General features: G+C 44.2%; 1 protein-coding gene across 2 annotated transcripts in view; it reads left to right on the top strand.

Moving 5' to 3' along the window:
• LOC109926908 (serine protease 16) overlaps nucleotides 1-19,305 on the top strand; it is a 36,207-nt gene that overhangs the window by 8,076 nt on the left and 8,826 nt on the right. For both annotated transcript variants that reach the window (XM_048618312.1, XM_048618313.1), the window contains exons 2-10: nucleotides 2,955-3,136; nucleotides 3,376-3,475; nucleotides 6,007-6,136; nucleotides 10,922-11,045; nucleotides 12,943-13,020; nucleotides 13,837-13,884; nucleotides 15,352-15,621; nucleotides 16,368-16,509; nucleotides 18,609-18,788. In XM_048618312.1, the coding sequence (XP_048474269.1) occupies nucleotides 2,955-3,136; nucleotides 3,376-3,475; nucleotides 6,007-6,136; nucleotides 10,922-11,045; nucleotides 12,943-13,020; nucleotides 13,837-13,884; nucleotides 15,352-15,621; nucleotides 16,368-16,509; nucleotides 18,609-18,788 (1,254 nt within the window). The remainder of the gene's footprint in view (nucleotides 1-2,954; nucleotides 3,137-3,375; nucleotides 3,476-6,006; nucleotides 6,137-10,921; nucleotides 11,046-12,942; nucleotides 13,021-13,836; nucleotides 13,885-15,351; nucleotides 15,622-16,367; nucleotides 16,510-18,608; nucleotides 18,789-19,305) is intronic.

The following is a 19,305-nucleotide window of genomic DNA, read 5'->3' as shown; positions in this document are numbered from 1 at the left end:
TGGAGAATGTGAGATAACAAGGTGTAGAGCTGGATGAACACAGCAGGCCAAGCAGCATCAGAGGAGCAGGAAAGCTGACGTTTCAGGCCTAGACCCTTTAGAAATGGGGGAGAGGAAGGGTGTTCTGAAATAAATAGGGGGAGGCGGATAGAAGATAGGTGGAGAGGAGACAGACGGGTCAAAGAGGTGGGGATGGAGCCAGTAAAGGTGAGTGTAGGTGGGGAGTTAGGGAGGGGATAGGTCAGTCCAGGGAGGACTGACAGGTCAAGGGGGTGGGATGAGGCTGGTAGGTAGGAGATGGGGGTGGGGCTTGAGGTGGGAGGAAGGACAGGTTAGGGAGGCGGGGATGAGCTGGGCTGGTTTTGGGATGCGATCGGGGGAGGGGAGATTTTGAAGCTTGTGAAGAAATGTGGACTTCACATCTCTTGTATTTCCACCATGCTTTTTATCAACAGATGTCTCTGAGCACTGCCTCAGCCAGTGAATTACTTTTGAAGTGTAGCCAATATTGTAATGCACATCAATGTCCATTTGTCCAATACACCGTAATCTGATATTGGCCAGATAAGCTGCTTTTTCTCATTGATTGAGAAATATAGTGCCCAAGTCACTGGGGAGACGTTCCCTGCCTTTCTTTTGAAGTTGTCATGGATTTTTTTAAACATCCATTAGTTTGAACTCTCCTGAAGAGTACGAGGCTATGGGCCAAGTCTTAGGAAATAGGATTTGAATAATTAGGTGTTGTTTTTGATTGGCATAGATGTGATAAGCCAAAAGGCCATTTTCTGTGCTGTAGATCTGTGATGGTACCTCCAATAGTCCAGCTCTTCCCCTAGTATTGAGTTGTTAGCTTTTGTTTTTCTCTCTCTACCCAACTCCTGGAGTGGGACTTTAAACCTGGAACCCACCAGCAAGAGAGCTGACACTAAACAAAACCAGAATAAGAGGGAACAGAAACAGAACTGCAGAAGCTGTAAATCGGAAACAAAAAATAGACGTTGCTTGCAAAGCGCAGCAGGTCTGGCAACATCTGTGGAGAGAAATAGTCAATGTTTCAGGTCTGGTGATCCTTCCTCAGAACTTTATTAAAAGGGATATTGCTCTGCCCTGGATTGCTATCCTTCTTGATCTTTCCAGACTGACTAAAACCACCTCGAATATACCCCAGTTGCTCCATTATCACCCTTAACCTGTGTAATTCCTCCTCCTAAAGCCAAAATGGCAGCAGATACACAGAAGCATCACCACCTGCTAGTTACCAAGTTACGTTACTATCTTGGCTTGGGATTATATCAGCTGTTCCTTCAGCGGTACAGGGTCAAAAGGCTGGAACTCCATCCCTAACAGCATTGTGTATCTACTTGTGCCAAATAGACTGCAGTGGGTTAAGAAGGTAGCTTACCACCACATTCTCGAGCAGTTATGGATGTGCAAAAAAGAAAAGTGGCCCGGCCAGTGCCCACATCCCACGAATGAATTTCTTTCCTTAAAAAAATTGAATATGTTATTACAGTCATCATCTAAATCTCCGTTGCTCCCAAATTATATTAGTTTCTACTTCATGTGTGCTGTTTGTAATGTCTTTTTATTTCCCCAAAATTTCAAACATTTGTACTTTTGCTCTTTTACAAGCTTCTTGTTTGCATCATAAAAACGCAGGGCTTTGGAAACTCGTTCTAACTAGAGTGAAGCTGAATATTGGTGTGACAGATGTCTAGTTGGTTACCACTTTGTCAGTTTTTTTTCTTTTAAAATCTCTCCTGCTTGCACTATTGCCCTGGGAAACAAAACTGAAACAACCTTGCGTTTCTCTTCTGCTTTTTACAGGAGTTCTTGTTTTGAGCAACAATTGACCCTGCTGAGCACAATCCTGAGTCAGCTGAAAACTTAAGTCAACGTTGCTTTCGTGTTTTGCAGATTTGATTTTTTTTCTAGAGAAGTTAAATTATTCCTTTAACTCTTGCAGTAACTAATCCCTCAATATTCTGATTTTACACTCCACGCCCCCTTCTCAAAAATTAAAACTGTCCTCATTCCTCAGTTTTCACACAACTCCACACTGTATGCTCTCCCCAGAAACTGAGGCTAAACATGACTTCAATGTTATCTGATCCTGTCTTAGTCCGTCTGCTGAAGCCCTGACTCGTGACTTTATCTTGAGTCTTAACTATTCTAACATCTCCCATGTACTGCCCTGTCAGAAACATAGAAAATATGAGCATGAGTAGGCTAGTCAGCCTTCAAGCCTACTGTATTGTTTGTTATGATCACGGATCGACCAATCCAATAGCCTGTTCCCACTTCTTCCCCGCTGCCCCAATAATCTTTAATTCCTTAAGCCCAAGTGCTATATCCGATTCCTCCTTGAAATTGACCACTATTTTGGCCTTGACTGCTTTCTGTGCTAGCAAATTCCCCAGACTCGCTACTCTCTGGGTCGCTAACGACCTCGAGCTGACCCAATGTCCATGTCCTTTCCAAGTATTCATCACCCCTCAACATGCTAAGCTTATAGTTTAAAACAACACCACATATTTTTTTAAAAAAAAACCTCTCCTCCTTCTTTTGTTTTCCTCCAACTTCTGGCCTCTTGACCATCCCCAATTTTAATCGTTTTGCTGAGGTGGTTGCTGATTTATTTTTTTTTTTCCAACCCCCCTCGTTTTTTCCCCCCCCCCACCCCCCAAACAAACCCCTCCACCTCCCTTTTCTCCTTTGACACATTTCCCTCACTCCTTAAACCCTATCTCTTCGATCAACCTTTTGATCAATTGTTCAATATCTCCTGAATGTGACCTGCAATCACATTATTGTTTGATGCTTCACTGAGGTGCCTTGGAACATTTTACCACACTTGAAGGCATGAGAACTGTTAGTCTTCTGGTGTGAATCATCATTTTGACTCAACAGCGATGTGACCCATTAAATCCCTGTCTGTCATCTGACTTTTTAAGGGCGGAACATGTGGTTGATTAAGCAGAAGGTGCTGCAATCCCAGGAGCGGAGGGTACAGAAATACTTTCTGAAGAACTACAAAATCCTTCCCATGTTTGGTGGGATGACTGAGCCTAAGGAGGGACTGTTCCCACAACCACTGGACCACTTCAACAGGAGGAACAATGGCACTTTCAAGCAGGTGATTGTAATCTCAGTGTGGCAGACCTGACATTTCTACCCCCAACACTCCTCTCTCCTCTCTCCTCCCCCCCCAAAAAAAAATCTGCTTACTTATCAAGGATCCACCTTGAAAATATTTATGGTCTCTGCTTCCACCTATGTGCTGTCCATTTGGGTGTCCTGACAAATTTAATTTTGCACGTTCTCCAGAGCCTCATTTAAAATGTCCTTTAACAAATATGTGTGTCTGCTCCACAGAGATACTGGGTCAACACTGAGCTGTGGGAGCCGCATCACGGTCCAGTGTTCTTCTTTATTGGTGGCGAGCAAACGCTGACATCATACAGTGTATTGGCAGGTATTGTATTGCGTTGGGAGTAGACTAGATGTATGAAGAGGAAACAAATTACGGTAGTTATCAGGTTTTGTCTGCTTGATGCCCTGTTTGGGTTTGAGCACAGTCACAGATGCGTGCACCTTCTGGAATGAGATTTGTCTTCAAGGCATATCTATCCAATCATAGACATTGCGGCACAAGAGAAGCCATTCAGTCCACTGAATCCATGTTAGAATGAGATGAGATGTTGGTGATTTTCTCCTAGGTACACTTTGGGCTATACTTAGTCATTCTGAGGGAGGTACGAGCCTAGAACAAATGAACAAACAATTTGGGAGCAGGAATAGGCCATTCAGCCCCTCAGAACTTCTCCACCATTGCTGAAATAAGTGTAACATCAATTCCTGCGTACTGTTTGATAACCTCTCCTCGTTTGCTGACCAAGAATCTATCTACCTCCACCTTAAAAACATTCAAGGACCCTACTTCTCCTCCTGCTTCTCAGGACCGAATTCTAAAGACTGTCAACCCTCAGGAAAAGAAATTGCCTCATTTGTTTTAAACGGGCGATTTCCCCAATATTTAGTTCTAGATTCTCCTATAAGAGGAAACAGCTTCTTCACATCTGTTAAGATCCCTCAGGATCTTGTATATGTTTCATTCAAGTTACCTCTTGGTCTCAATTCTAGTAGATACAAGATTAGCATATCCTTCCTTTGCTCACCAGACAACCAGCATTTGAGGTATTAGTCCAGCATACTTTCTGTCTGGACTTTCTTCAAAACGTTTACATATTTCTTTAAATAAGGCAATAAATACTTCTCGTGATACTTCAGATGCAATCCCACCAGTGTCTTGTAGAACTGAAGCAGCGTCTCACTACTTATGTATTCAATTCCCTTCACAGTAAATTATATTTTACTGGTTTTCCTAATTACTTGCTGTATCTGCATACTACCAGTTTGCCATTTGGGCATGAGTCCCTGCATCAGTGCCAGGGACCCACGTTCGATTCTAACCTTGGGCAACCATGTAAACTCCACGCAGACATTCTCTCTTTGTGTGGGTTTCCTCCAGGTGCTCCAGTTTCCTCCTACAGTCCAAAGATTTGCAGGTTATGTGGATTGACCTTGCTAAATTGCCCATGATGTTCAGGGATGTACAGACTAAGTGGATTAGCCAGGGGGAATGGAGTTACAAGGATAGGGAGTAGGTCTGGGTGGGATGCTGTTCAGAGGGTTGGTGTGGACTCGATGGACTGAATGGCCTGCTTCTACACTGTAGCAATTCTATGATTTACATCTCTTTGCAATCTCTCACCTCTTGGATGAAATGCTGTTTTTTTTATGCCAAAATGGACCATTTCACTTTCACATTTTGTACTCCATTTGCCACATCTTTAACCTATCTATATTTTGTGTCCTCTTCATAACTTACAACATAAAAGTAAGTAGGAAAGTCAGCAAATTTGACATTCACGTCTTCCATTCTTCAATCCAAATCATTTATATGAATTGTAAACAGTTGAGTCCAAGCTCTGATCTGTGTGGTACACCACGCTTTCTATCTTGCCAATTTGATAAAGACCCATTTGTGCTTACTCTCTGCTTCCAGTTAGTGAGCCAACCTACTACACCCTATACCTTGAGCTTTGATTTATCAAATTTTGATGTTGCACTTTGTCAAAAATACTCTACTTGCCAGAAGATAGTTGTTTCCCCCTAACCACCATCTCCAACAATTCCAATAGAGGAGTTAAACATGATTTTCCTTTTACAAATTCAATTCTGCCTGCTTACCTTGAAGTTATCCAAGTTTCCTGCTATAATTTCTTTACTGATAATCTACCGAAGGGAAAATGTTGGAAATTAAATCAACTAGCTTGTTTCTGCTTTCTGTCTTCCCCACCCTTTTTTTAGAAACGAAGGAATTGCACTTTTGCCAACTTCCAAACTAATGAACACTCCCCTGATTCAAGGGAATTTGAAATTCTGCCCCAGGTACTTGAGTGTGGAAGAGAGTCATCCTTGTCTGTGAGGGATCACCAATGGTATGAAATGTAATATAATGACAGGGTGAGCTCAATGGGTTGAATGGCCTTATCCTGCTCTTATTTTGTAACCATGATACTACTGTTTCCACAACAACAACAGCACTTGCTCAATCCTGCTCCAAATGTTCAAATCTCTGGAGTGATACTGGAGAATGGGTGATTGTATATCTCTAAGCTCAGCCTGAGAGAATCAGGGTGATATGTTACTGGATGTGCCCTGCAGCTGTTATGACCTTGATAGTGGATCTGTTTTCAACATTCTGATCTAAGTCAGGCAGTTAATGAAAGAGCAAGTTTACCTTTCTATAGCACCTTCATTTCACTTACTAAATTGTGCTTCATATTGTGGCTGGTAATTATTGGAGGAATGGGCTTCTTGTCAGAGGGTGGTCTAACTTTTGGGGTGATGGACTCAGTTGAGGGCGGAGGAGGATTTTGGTGTTTCTAGAGGATGTCATCTTGCACTAATTTGCCTCCTGCTGTGCTTCTCTTTCTGCAGGTGAACATGTGGACCTAGCACAGAAGTACAAGGCTCTGTTGGTCTCTCTGGAGCACCGGTATTATGGGACGAGCATTAATCCCGATGGACTGACCAATCGGAACATCCAATTTCTGTCCAGCCAGCAAGCGTAAGCTGGGTTCTTAACTGAGCAATGATTTGAGTCCTGACTGTTGCACCTCACTGTCTTCTCTCCTTTTTAATGTTGCTCTTCTCTGCTCCCCTTCTAGTCCAGATCCAAATTTTCCATCTGACTGATACTCCCTCACTGCTGAAATTGAGACTTAGATGTTCTCTTTTTCCCCACATTTCCCCCAATCGCACCCTGACAGAACTTGAAAGGGCTTTATACTCCTGTGGGGATTGACTATCGCTGGCAAAGCCAGTATTTATTTCCCAGATAACAAGGTGTAGAGCTGGATGAACACAGCAGGCCAAGCAGCATCAGAGGAGCAGGAAGGCTGACGTTTCGGGCTTAGACCCTTCTTCTAATTGGCTCATCTTCACCATCCCAGGCACGGTGTCTTGAGCTGTGATAGTCCATGTGGGAGCATGCAGGTGGTGTTCCTTTTTAGATAGTGGAGGATACAGGATTAGAAAATTCTATGGAATAAGTCTTTGTGAGTGGCTGTAGTACGCTTGCACATGCTGTAGTCAGGGTGTGTCAGCATTGGAGCAATTGGATCTGTGAAAATAGTGGATGGAGTGCCCATCATTCAGGCTGCTTTGTCCTGGATGGTGTCGAGCTTCTTGTTGGAGCTGCACCCATCCAGGCAAGTGGGGAGTATTCCATCACACTCCTGACTTGTCTTGCAGATGATGGACTGGCTTTGGGGAGTCAGGTGAGTTGCTTGCTGTAGGATTCCTAGCCTCTGACCTGCTCTTGTAGTCATATGGCTGTTCCAGTTCAATTCCCAGTCATAGAATCATATAATACAGAAGAGACTCCTTGCTCCATCGAGTCTGTGCTACTACTTGCACTACTCCCACTTTTTCCCAGTGGTAATAGTGGTAACCGCAGGATGTCAAAAGTTTTATGTGGGGAATTCGGTGATAGTAATGCCATTTATTGCCAGTGATTAGGTTCTTCTTTATTGGAGCTGTTCATTACCTGGCACCTGTGTGGCCATGAATGTTACTGTCACCACTTAGCAGGCCAAGGTAAGGAAGAATTGGCTGTAAAACCCAATGAGCCCATGGCTGCCTGATTTGAGCCACTGTTTGGGCAACTCCCATCTCATTTTTAATGGCCTCATTTGGCATGACAGTATTGGGAAAACATTGGAATGTCCGTTGACCCTACTCTCGACCAGTGACATGCAGGGAGACCATAGCTAGAAGATACAGTCGCAGAACTAGGCTATTTGCACCATCTAATCGGTTCTGCCATTTGATCATGACTACTTTAAATCCATTCCTCTGCTTTTTCCCCAGTATCTTTTGATCCCCTTTACTCATTAAGAACCAATCTAACTCTGTCCCAAATACACTCAATTACTTTGGCCCTCACCAATTCACCACCCTTGCTGTGCCCTTGGGTCCTAGTCTCTCCTAGTGGAAACATCTCCGCTCTATCCAGGCTTCTTGGTATTCTGTAAGTTTCAAAGAGATCCCTCCTCGTCTTTCTAAAATTCATTTGAGTTCCCAACCCAGAATCTTCAACTGCTTCTCATGACAGGCCCTCCATCCCAAGGATCATTCTTGCGAACCTCCTCTGGACCCTCTCCAAGGCCAGCACGTCTGGGGCCCACAACTGCTGTGTTCCGAATGCAGTCTGACCAGAGTCTGATAAAGCCTCAGCAATACGTCACTGCTTTGTACTCTAACACTCTTGAAATTAATGCTAACGTTGCATTTACCTTCCAAACCGCCAACTCTCCACCTGCATATTAACTGTAAAAGAATCATGAACTAGCATTCCCAAGTCCCTTTGTGCTTCAGGTATGTGAAGCCTTTTCTCATTTAGAAAATAGCCTGCATCTCTATTCTTCCTACCAAAATATACACCCTCACGCTTTCCCACATTGTATTCTATCTGCCTGTCCTGGTCTGTCCAACTTCTTCTGCAGCCTCTGTGCTTCCTCAATATAGCCTGGCCCTCCATCTATCATTGTGTCATCTGCAAACTTAGCAACAATGCTCTGAGTTCCTTTGTCCGGATTGTGTCAGTGTATAAAATGAATAATTGTTCCCAACGCTGACACTTGCGGAAATCTGTTAGCCTGAAAAAGACCCATTTATCCCTACTGTCTGCCTTCTGCCAGTCAGCCAATTCTCTCTCTGTGCCAGTGCCCTGAACACTATATGGGTTCCTACCTTATTTAGCAGTCTCCTATGTGGTACCTTTTTAAAGGCCCTCTGGAAATGTTAATGATCTTGTCCACTGGCTCTTCTCTGCAGATCCAATGAGCAAATTAGCAAAGAATTAACAGATTTGTCAAGCATGACCTCCCCTTGACAAAGCTATGCTGACGCTTCATGTACTCCACAATCTAATGCTTGATAATGGACTCTCAATTCTTACCATTGATCAAAGTCAGGCTAACTGGCTTAATTTACTGCCTTCTGTCTCAGGGCTGTTACAGTAGCTGTCCTCTAGGATCCTGTTTGACTCAATGATTTCTCAAAGATCACCACCAATGCTTCCACAATCTCCTCTGCTGGCTCCCTCAATAACTTAAGGGGTGTAGTCTATCTTGTCCAGATGGCTTATCCATCTTCACACCTCCATAGAGGTGGCCACTTCACTCACCTCTGCCCTTTGACTCTCTTGAACTTCTGGTATGCTATTGGTGTTTTCCACCACAAAAACTGATGCAAATTCCTCTGCCATTTCTTTGTTTCCCATGACTACTACTTCAGTGGTTCACTCTAGCCTCTCTCTTAGCTTTTGATCTATCTTTCTTGGAAAAAAAACTCTAGCAATCTTCTAGCTTCCTTACCCTCCCTCCTGCATTGCTTTTTATTTTTATTATTGTCCTCTGGTTTTTAAAGGTTTCCCAATGCTCTGGCTTCCTATTAATCTTCACATTGTATTCAATTCTTTTGATTTTTATGCTGCCCCTGACTTCCCTTGTCAACTGTGGTTGCCTTGTCCTACCCTTAGCGTGTTTCTTCTTCCTTGGGATGAATTTCTGCTGTGCCTCTTGAATTACCCCTGAAAGCTCCTATCGTTGCTGTTGTACCATCTTCCCTGCTAGGCTCTGCTTCCAAACAACTCTAGCTAGTCCCTCCCTCAACTCTTTATTACCTTTACTCAACTGTAATATCATTACATCTGATTCAAGCTTCTCTCTCCAACCACAGGGTGAATTCTATCATATTATGGTCACTGTCCCCTAGGAGTTTCTTTACCTTAAGCTCCCTAATCAAGCCTGCCTCACTTACACATCAACAAATCCAGAATTACTGTTCCCTTGTTAGGTCTACCACAAACTACTCCAAAAAAACCATTTCGTAGACACTCCACAGATCCCTTGGGATCTGCTCTCAACCTGATTTTTCCTAGTTCACTTGCATATTGAAGTACCCTAAGATTGTTTGTAATAGTGCCTTTCTTACATGCTTTTTCTATCTCCTGATTTATTTTCTGCCCAACATCTTGATTGCTGCTAGTAGGCCTGTACGTAACTCCCATCTGGGTTTGTTCCTTTTTTTTGTGGTTCCTTCACTGTACCTGCACAAATTATATGCCTTCTGACCTTAACGCTATTGCTATCTTGCTCACTTTTAAATTCATTTCTCACTCGACAGCCCATCTGCTTGTCCTTTTTTGATAGGATGTGTATCCTTGGATATTTAGTTCCCATTCCTGATTCCATTACAGCCACCTCTATGATGCTCACAATATTGTACTGGCCAGTTCCAATTTGCACTACAAGCTCGTTTATCTTTTGTATAATGCGTGTATTTAAGTACGACACACTTAGTCCCACATTGACTGCCCCCTCATAGTTATCCTTGTATCGGCTGTGCCTGAAATTGGATTCCTGACCCTTTCCATATTCTGTTGTCATACTTGTCCTGGCAACTTTAATAACCTCTCCTGAGCGCACTGTCCCCCTCCCAGATTAAAGTCTTCATGACCTCTGTTGACCTCAGTTTGCACCATTAGTTCATCTACTGCATTCTGAATGCTTCTGTGCATTAAGGTATAAAGCCTTTAAGTTTTGTTGTATTAATGAGTTTCTCTGTATTTGTATGGTCCCTTGGTGAATGTCATTTCATACCACCTTTTTATTTCCTTTTATTTTATTTTCTAGTAACAATCAAGCCCATCACTAACTACCCTTTGTTTTGACTTTATAAATTCCCATGTGACTGAACCTACACCCCCACTCTTTAGTTTGGGTTTTACAGGAGTTTGCAGCAAGCAGTCAACATGCGCTCTGTCACTGAATTCAAGCAAATTGAACTTGTGATTGACCCTGCAACAACCTTTCGCTGTAAAAGCAGGCTTCATTTTTCCCTCTTCCCCCTCTCTCGTGTCCTCAACATGGTACCAGCCAATTACTCGAGGATTTATTTCTTGTTACAGCCAGACCTCCAACTCTGACATCTTGCACACCCCACCCCCATTGGTAGCCATGCCTTTAGCTGGCCCCTGGGCTCTTGAGTTTTTTTTCTAACTGTCTCTCTCCTTTTTTGAAGATACTTCTTAAGAGATTGAAACGATCATTTCTTAATAGTTTGAGTCATACAGCATGGAAACAGCCCCTTTTGATTTGCCTTAAACCCTTCCTATTTGGTGGTTGGTGTAGAATTGTATTTGATTTTATTCTTGTACATTTAGAATGTTCTCCATGCTAAGTAGGTAGAGTCAGCTGTTTCCAATGCTACTGATACTTTCTGGTATTTGACCTTTGGCCCCTTAGTTATCCCAGTGGCCCCTAACTCCATGTGCTTCTCTAGATAGGCTTGCTGACCTAGCTACGTTCCGTGAGTTCATTGGCCAACAGTACAATCTGACCAGAAACAATCGCTGGATTTGCTTTGGCGGGTCTTATCCAGGCTCCCTGTCTGCCTGGTTCCGGCTGAAGGTAAGAAAGGATCGGCTTGTAGCCACAAACCAATAATGACCTTGCTGACTTGAGGCAGTGCTTGGACAGTCACCGTTCCAATAATAATCTAAATCCCCTTCCAATCCCTCAATTGAATCTGCCACCCTTCCTTCTTTGAAGGAAATGCATTCCGCTTGCTGCATGAATAAGATTTTCTTCCTTCTCTTGTTTTGCCAGTCAACTTAAATTACTGCTCTCTCATTCTCGATCCTTTCACAAGTGAAACATTTTCTCCCTATTCGGTCTATTCAGACCTCTTGTAATTTTGAACAACTCTGTCAAAACTCCTCTCGGTTTCTTGTGAATGACTTCACAAAGTGCCCAGAACTAGGGGTAATATTCCAGCTGAAGTTGAATCCGTGTTTTATATGACTTGCTCTTGTTAATAAAGAACAGGATCAAGCATGCTTTATTTAACTGCTTTGCCATAGTGTCCTGCCACTTTTGACAACTAACTTTTTGGACACTTTTAAAAACCCAGAAACCTCTGCTCCCACACCCATTTTATCCCTGAACGGCTTGTCCCAAAGCAGCTCATAGTCAACATATTGCTCTGGATTGTAATAACATGAGGAAATGGAGACTCCCAGTTTACACATTGTGATGATACTGTGGCTTTAAGAGGTTATTTTGTCCTGGTGTGGTTCCTTTTTTTTTAAAAAGGCAGAAGTATTGATCAGTTTACCAGAATCACTAGAGTAAATAGTTTTGAGAGGCCTTGGGTTTTTTTTTTTTTTTTTTTTTTTTTTTTTTTGAGTCGAAACAACGGTAGCAGACAGATTTTTGGGTGTGGTCAAACTCCCACAGAAGCAGGATTTTTAGTTTTAAGCTTCCAGCATCTGCTGTTGGGGTCTTGAAGTGGAAGCTATTCCCCCTCCTGCCTGCTGTCTTCCCCCCCACCCCCGTTACAGCCAAAAGCTGAGGGTTCTCTGCCTGCTAGGGGAGTTGCACATGCGACAATCTGTTTTCTGAATTTGCATTTTGCCAAGGGTATGTTTATGGGACGTTACTATATTGGAACACCTAATTAGTAATAGGTACTGTATCCATTATTCTGTTAAGCCTTCCAATAGAGTTAAATTATTCCAATTCCTTTGTATTTTGACTATAGTGGATAAATTGTGTTTTGCTTTAAGTCTGGTAGTTTAACCAATTGAATTGCATCTGGAATGCAACACCTTACACTTTTTTTTTCTTCTTATTTTAAAAAAAGTGTTAATGTCTGGACCCTATCTTCTGACTATTTGAGGGGGGCACGATGGCTCGCTGGTTGGTGCATGAGGCAGCAGCACTAGGGACCTGGGTTCAATTCTACCCATGGGTAAATGTTTGTGTGAAGTTTGTACGTTCTCCCCGTGTCTGCATGAGTTTCCTCCCTCAGTTCAGAAATGTGCAGGTTAGGTGGACTGGCCATGCTAAATTGCCCATAGTGTAGGTTAGGTGGTTTAGCCATGGGAAATGCAGGGATAGGGTAGGTTTGGGTGAGACCCTCTTTATAGGGTCAGTATGGACTCAATGGACCAAGTGGCATGCTTCAACACTGTCCCTACACAGTAAGGATTCTATAACAATGTAGCGAGGCCCCATGAATAGCAAGGTAAATGTCTGCTGGCCAGGATGGCCATTTTTGGTGTTTGTCAAGGGATAACAGGACTCCTGAATGAAGGCAGAATAGTTGGGGACAAGCAGTAGAGAAAATTGGTGAGAGCATGCACTTTTTTTTCATGTGATGAAATGAGCCTTGTGATAGGAGGCTTACCTTGCACTGAGGGAGCATAGACTGGAATCTGGGCCCAGTCCTGATATCTACTTGATTATATGCTTTACCTCTGCCTGTTTGTGCAGTCTCGGATTGTGTCCTTTTTTGCCCCAGTAGTTCCCTCACTTGGTTTTCGCTGCTGTTGCTTCATCTGCTCCTGTCCGAGCCCAGCTTGATTTCACCGGATACAACAAGGTAAGATTTGCTCTCCATACATCTGCTTTCTCTTGGCCTGCTCCCACAGCTGCCTTACCGATCTCGGAAAAGGCTCACATACAGTCTGCCAAACTCCTACCGTGCTGCGGCTCACAGAAACCGCTAAACAAGTGAAGGCATCTTCCTAACACTTACAGTTCATTACTATGGCAATGTGGCATAATTTGGGATATTCTGAACAAAATAGTCTTTTATCTTCAAAACACCCTTGATTTTGTGATCCACTTGAATAAATTAATATCTTTAATGGAGTTAATAGCCTTCTTTCCAGACTTCCTGGTTCCACCAAGAAATCCCTTTTCTTTACAAAGATGCTTTTAACTACTTTGTTCTGAAAACTGAATGATCTAAATCACTTATTGGAGTAGTTGTGGACCATATGCTCCAACCAAGAGATGGGCTACTAATTGTTTGTGTTTTCTCACTTCTAACTCTCTGGTATAATTTATAAACACAGGTTAATCATTGAAGTAGATTTACCTCTCGTCTGTTTGCCAGGCACTAAGTGTTTTCATTTATCTACCTTTTTAAAAATTCAACTCCATGAATCATGAAAGTAGGGATTTCTATTACATTTTCCCATCAAACAGCCCACCAGCTAGATACAGCTCCTTCTACACTCCCATGGCAGATAAGAAATGAAGGAGAGGTTAAGAGGTGGACATCCTTGTACAAGATCATTGCCCTTTCAGGGTGAGGGAGCAGTTTGGGATCATTCCTGCAAGTAAGGGTAGGGATATCTTTCTTTCTCTCCTTTTTTTTATTTTTGGTATTGATACGTTTTTTATTCTACAGGTCGTATCACAGAGCCTGTCAAACCCAGTGGTGGGGGGATCCATGAAGGTACAAATTAATTCAGAAATAGTGCTTCTCTGTCTGTCTCGTGCTGTCTCTCTCATTCTGTCTCATTTGGTCTAGAATGTATGCTTCAATACAATCAGGTCTGTAAGATAGTGACATGACATATAACCTCTTTGTGGTATAAAAGTTCCCACCTTTAATCCTCTGTCGCTCGCTCTCTGTAATGGAGTCAGTGTACTGTAATCAGTCAGATGCTTGTTACTGTACACGTGCATCAGTATGCACAGAACCCACAGTGTTTATAAGTCTGTGCAGCCATATAAGTAGTTCATGTTAATAAACTTCAAAGTATCTGTCTCAGCTAGAACCCAACTGTTTGTGGGATGTGTTGTGTGGATTTCCATATTTGGAAAAACTCATCACTCCTCCTCCACTCTGATCTGTGATGCTGTGGCTTTGAGGTTATTTTGTCCTGGTTTCTTCTGAGAGAGAGATTGAATGAGAGATACTGAGCTGGCTAGTGAATGACTAAACAGCTTGGGAGGCTTTAGGTTATTTTTATAAGCAGCCTGAATGGATGTGGTCACATCTCGCGGATCAGGATTTCTGGGTTTTGGATTTTCAGTAGCATCAGAAGCTGTAGGGGTCTGAGTTGGAAGATTCAGTAAATATCTCCTAGCTGCTACACTCTCTAAATTTTCTTTTGATGTTTCTTTCCTCCTGGATTGGAGAATTCACGTGAGAATCTGTTTCTGAATTTGCCTATTTTTTTTGTCAATGGGTATGTTTATGGGATGTAACTATACTGGAACAGTTAATGTATCTATTCTGTTAAGTTTCTCCATAGAGATGTTCCAAATTCCTCTCTTTGGTTGTATTTTACTACACTTTAAGCAAAATGCATTTTGCTTAATGTAGAGAAGTTAGACCAGTTGCATTAGCATCTGGAACACAGTGCTTCACATTTTGCCTTTTTAAAATAAAAAGTTAGGGTCTAGGCTACTTTAAAATATTTTAGCGGGGGTGTCTGGTCTGGGCCATAACAGTTCTCACTAGATGAGGTCCATCATGTGAGTGCAGTCTGAGTTAGCCTGTCTCTGAATGAATCCCATCAGAAGTGGGGCATGTCAAGACCAGTCAGAGTGGGCCTAATGATGATGGGATGGAGCAATGGGAGGAGATATCACTTCCTCCAGACCCTGAAGGTTTAAGGTTCCTCTGTTTGGGAGACAAACCTGTGTTCTGTCCTTTTTAACAGTCTGTCTAACTGGGTCCAGAACTAAACCAGGCTGCAGCATTTCTGGTCTTCCTGCAGCTTTTCGTTTTGCTCGGATTGGTTTAACTGAAACTTTTAGACCTTCCCCATTTTATGTAAGAGCCGACAGAAGGAAATGCTTCAGTGGGCCTGGATGTGTGGCCTCACTGGTCAGGCTTCAGGTGGAGGCAGGGATTGAGGCCTAATTCTTGCTGTGTCACGATTGCCTTTTCTCTGACTCTCCATTCTGGCAGTGCCGGTCTGCTGTGGCGAGTGCTTTCTCCCAGTTGGATGGGATCCTAGTGGGCAGCAACACCTCCCGGCTGGAGGTCGACTTCAAGTCGTGTCAGAAGCTGAACGGGAGTGATGACCGCGTGGAGTTTGCTGGCAACCTGGCCGATATCGTCATGGGAACCGTCCAGTACAACGAGGAGGTGCCGGGCAGAAACATTGCCAACCTGTGCCGGATCATGACCGATCAGAAGCTGGGCTCCGTCTACCAGAGGTTGATGGTCCTCAACAAGGTGAGGGAGTGAGGGGTTTGGGCATTGTGTGGGGGCAGGGCTGGTGGTCAGTCAAGTAGACAGAGGAAGTTGACTCCTCGATGTATTGTACTGAGAATGGTTGGTTCTACTCTTGTTCCTGTCTGCTACATAATGTGTGGGGAAACAGGACCCTGAACCCCAGCCATTTCCCTTCAATGAGAATGACGGGTAGAAATTTTAACTGGCAATAGAATTTTTAGCTGGTTGGGGCTCAAATTCTAATGTGTTTGTAGAATCCCAAAAGTGTGGAATCAGGCCGTTGGGCCCATCGAGTTCACGTTGACCCTGTGAAGAGCATCCCTACCCTATCCCTGTAACCCTATGATTCCTATGGCCAACCCACCTAACCTGCACATTCGGACAGTGGAAGGAAACCCACACAGACACAAGGAGAAAGTGTGGAGTTTGCACAGACAGTTGCCCGAGGCTGGAATTGATCCCTGGTACCTGGTGCTGTGAGCTGCTGAGCTGCCTTTTTTACTTGGAAACTTAAGCTCACTTTTAGACCTCAACTTCAACCTGTTAACCCTCTGGGCTTCGGGGTCTGGGGCAAACTGACAATACAGGAACAACTTGGGTCTGGCAGCATCTATGGAGAGAAAGCAAGTTAACTGTTTAAGTTCAATATGGCTTGTTTGTGCCAGGTGAGGTGGGGGGGCGGAGGGGGTGGTTGCGCCTGGATTTTCTGTAGCATCTTCCAGTTGGAGATGACTTCTCTTTTTCAGGACTACATGGACAGCATGGAGCTGCAATGTGTAGACAACTCCCATCAGAACGCACTGGCCAACTTGAGGAGTACAGAGGTGAAACCGTATGCTATGGCAGAGCGTCAGTGGTACTACCAGACATGCACGGAGTTTGGTTACTGTGAGTTCAGAGCCGTGTTTGTGGGGTTTTGACCGAAAGCCAATGGGGACGGTACACGAGGTTGGTCACCGGGATGGGTACTTTTATGGTGAGAGGCTGAATAAGTTAGGTCTAAACTGGGTGGCACGGTGGCTCGGTGGTTAACACCGCTGCCTCAGTGTCAGGGTCCTGGGTTCGGTTCCACCCTCGGGCAACTGACTGGGTGGAGTTCGCACGTTCTCCCTGTGTCTGCGTGGGTTTCCTCTGGGTGCTCCGGTTTCCTCCCACAGTCCAAAGATGTGCAGGTTAGGGTGGATTGGCCATGCTAAGTTGCCCGTAGTGTTCAGGGATGTGTAGATTAGGTGAGTTATAGGGGGATGGGTCTGGGTGGGATGTTCTGAGGTTCAGTGTGGACTTGTTCGGCTGAAGGGCCTGTTCCCACACTATATAGGAATTCTGATTTCTATGATTCTAAACTCCCGGAGCTGAGAACAAGAGATGAATTCATTGAAGCGTACCCGATTCTGAAGGCAGTCACTCCATTCCCAATGGTTTGGGGGATCTGAACTTTTGGTGGGTTTGGGGGAAACAGGCTCGGAGTAAGGGGGCTGAACATTTACGACTGAGATGAGGAAATTCCTTTGCTTAAAGGGTTGTAGTGTTCCAATCTGTGTACCTCTAAGGATTCTGAATACTCCCTCGTTGAAGTTGCAATAAACATCTCTCTGAGAAGCCAAGGATACAGGGCAAAGATGGAGAGATCTGCCACAGTCATGTTGAAGGACATGCAGGCTGAAAGGTCTACTCCTAATTCTCATGCTCTTGAATCTTTTCCAACTGACTCCCTGTGGGGGAAAAAATTCAAAGGTCTTGCAGTTGCTTTCCACTCAGCGACCTTTCTTTCCTGAAAAGAGAACCTGCAGCAGATACTGCATTAGAAAACTCCCTCTGAGGGTACCTTCTGGGAACATCTGTAAATCCTGCAGAGGGGTGTGTCTGTGTCAAGGGTCAGGGAAAGGAAGGTTGAAGCTGTCCCCAATTCTACACTGGGACCCGGAGACTGACTGACCTTCCATGACCTCTGAATGTGCTTTACAGCCAATGAGGTACAGTCCTGTTCCTGTTGTAATGTAGGAAAACAAGCAGCCAATTTATGCACAGCAAGATCCCACAAAAGCAATAGGGGAATGACCAATTGACTTTATTTTTACAAGTGACTTTGGTTGGGCAAGATAGAGAAAACCTGCTCCTCTTTTGGAAATGGAGATAGTAGGAACTGCAGATGCTGGAGAATCTGAGACAACAAGGTGTAGAGCTGGATGAACACAGCAGGCCGAGCAGAAAGGCTGACGTTTCGGGTCTAGACCCTTCATCAGAAAAGCACCCTTTTCTGATGAAGGGTCTAGGCCCGAAACGTCAGCCTTTCTGCTCCTATGATGCTGCTTGGCCTGCTGTGTTCATCCAGCCCTGCACCTTGTTGCCTCTTTTGGAAATAATTACTTGCATCCACCTGAAAAGGCAAGCCTTTAAAGCCCATCAGAACAGCGGTGCCTCTAATTGTGCAGCACTCCATTTTGGTACTGTGTGCGCAAGTGAATGTAGAATCATGGAATCCCTACAGTGTGGAAGCAGGCCATTCATCCCATCGAGTCCACACTGACCCTCCTGAAGATGCACCCACCTATCCTATCCCTGGAACCCTGCATTTCCCATACCTAACCCACCCAACCTGAACACTATGGGTAATTTAGCATGGCCAATCCGCCCTAACCTGCACATTTTTTTGGATTGTGGGAGGAAACTAGAGCACCGGGAGGAAACTCACGCAGACACGGGGAGAATGTGCAAACCCCACATAGACAGTCGCCCGAGGGTGGAATCGAACCCAGGACCCTGACGCTGTGAAGCAGCAGTGCTAACCACTGAGCAACCGTGCCGCCCAAGTGCTGAAATGCCGAATGTGGAAGCTTTTTATCTCTGAGCAGTGTGCACTGTCCATGGTCCATGACGAACACTCTTGGAGGGGGAAGCTTGGGAAAGGTGGTGAAGCAGTCAGATTCCACCATCACCCCCACCCAACTCCTCTGCTTGGCTCAAGGACTCTCTCTTTGTCTCCCCAGACCAGACCTGTGAGGACAAGAGCTGCCCACTCTCCCGCTGGTTGACGTTGCAATTCCAAGTGGACGTGTGTGCCCAGGTGTTTGGTATTGACCCGGGCAGTGTTCAGGGGGCTGTTGACTTCACCAATGATTATTATGGAGCTGATCACCTGGCATCCAGTCACATCATCTTTGTCAATGGTAAGGAGCCACAGGACAAGATGGAAAGGATGGTGCTAATATGGGTAGGGGTCGTAACCCCATTTAGGGGAGGTCAGGGGTTAAGCAGATGGCATTCTTACAAGTAGGGCTAATGACCCCTCGGGGTGAGAGATCTGGGTTTAAAGGATTTTTTTTAATTCATGGGATGAAGGTGTCGCAGGCTTGGCTACTAAGGGTGGTTGAGTCAACCACATTGCTGTGGGACTAGAGTCACATGTAGGCCAGACCAGGTAAGGATGGCAGTTTCCTTCCCTAACGGACATTGGTGAACCAGATGGGTTTTTCCAGACAATCAGCAGTGGCTGTGTGGTCATAATTAGACTTTTTTTTTAATTCCAGATTTTTTTTTATTGAATTCAAATTCCAACATCTACCACAGCAGGATTTGTATCTGGCTCCTGGAACATTTACCTGGGTCACAAAAACAGAAATTGCTGGAAAAGCTGAACAGGTCAACAGTTAATAAGAACACAAAAACACCATCTGGCCCCTCGAG

The sequence above is a fragment of the Rhincodon typus genome, chromosome 39, assembly GCF_021869965.1.
Source record: "Rhincodon typus isolate 14 chromosome 39, sRhiTyp1.1, whole genome shotgun sequence".
Lineage (NCBI taxonomy): Eukaryota > Metazoa > Chordata > Chondrichthyes > Orectolobiformes > Rhincodontidae > Rhincodon > Rhincodon typus.
Note: the sequence above shows the minus strand (reverse complement) of the source record. Positions and strands in the feature narration are given on the sequence as shown.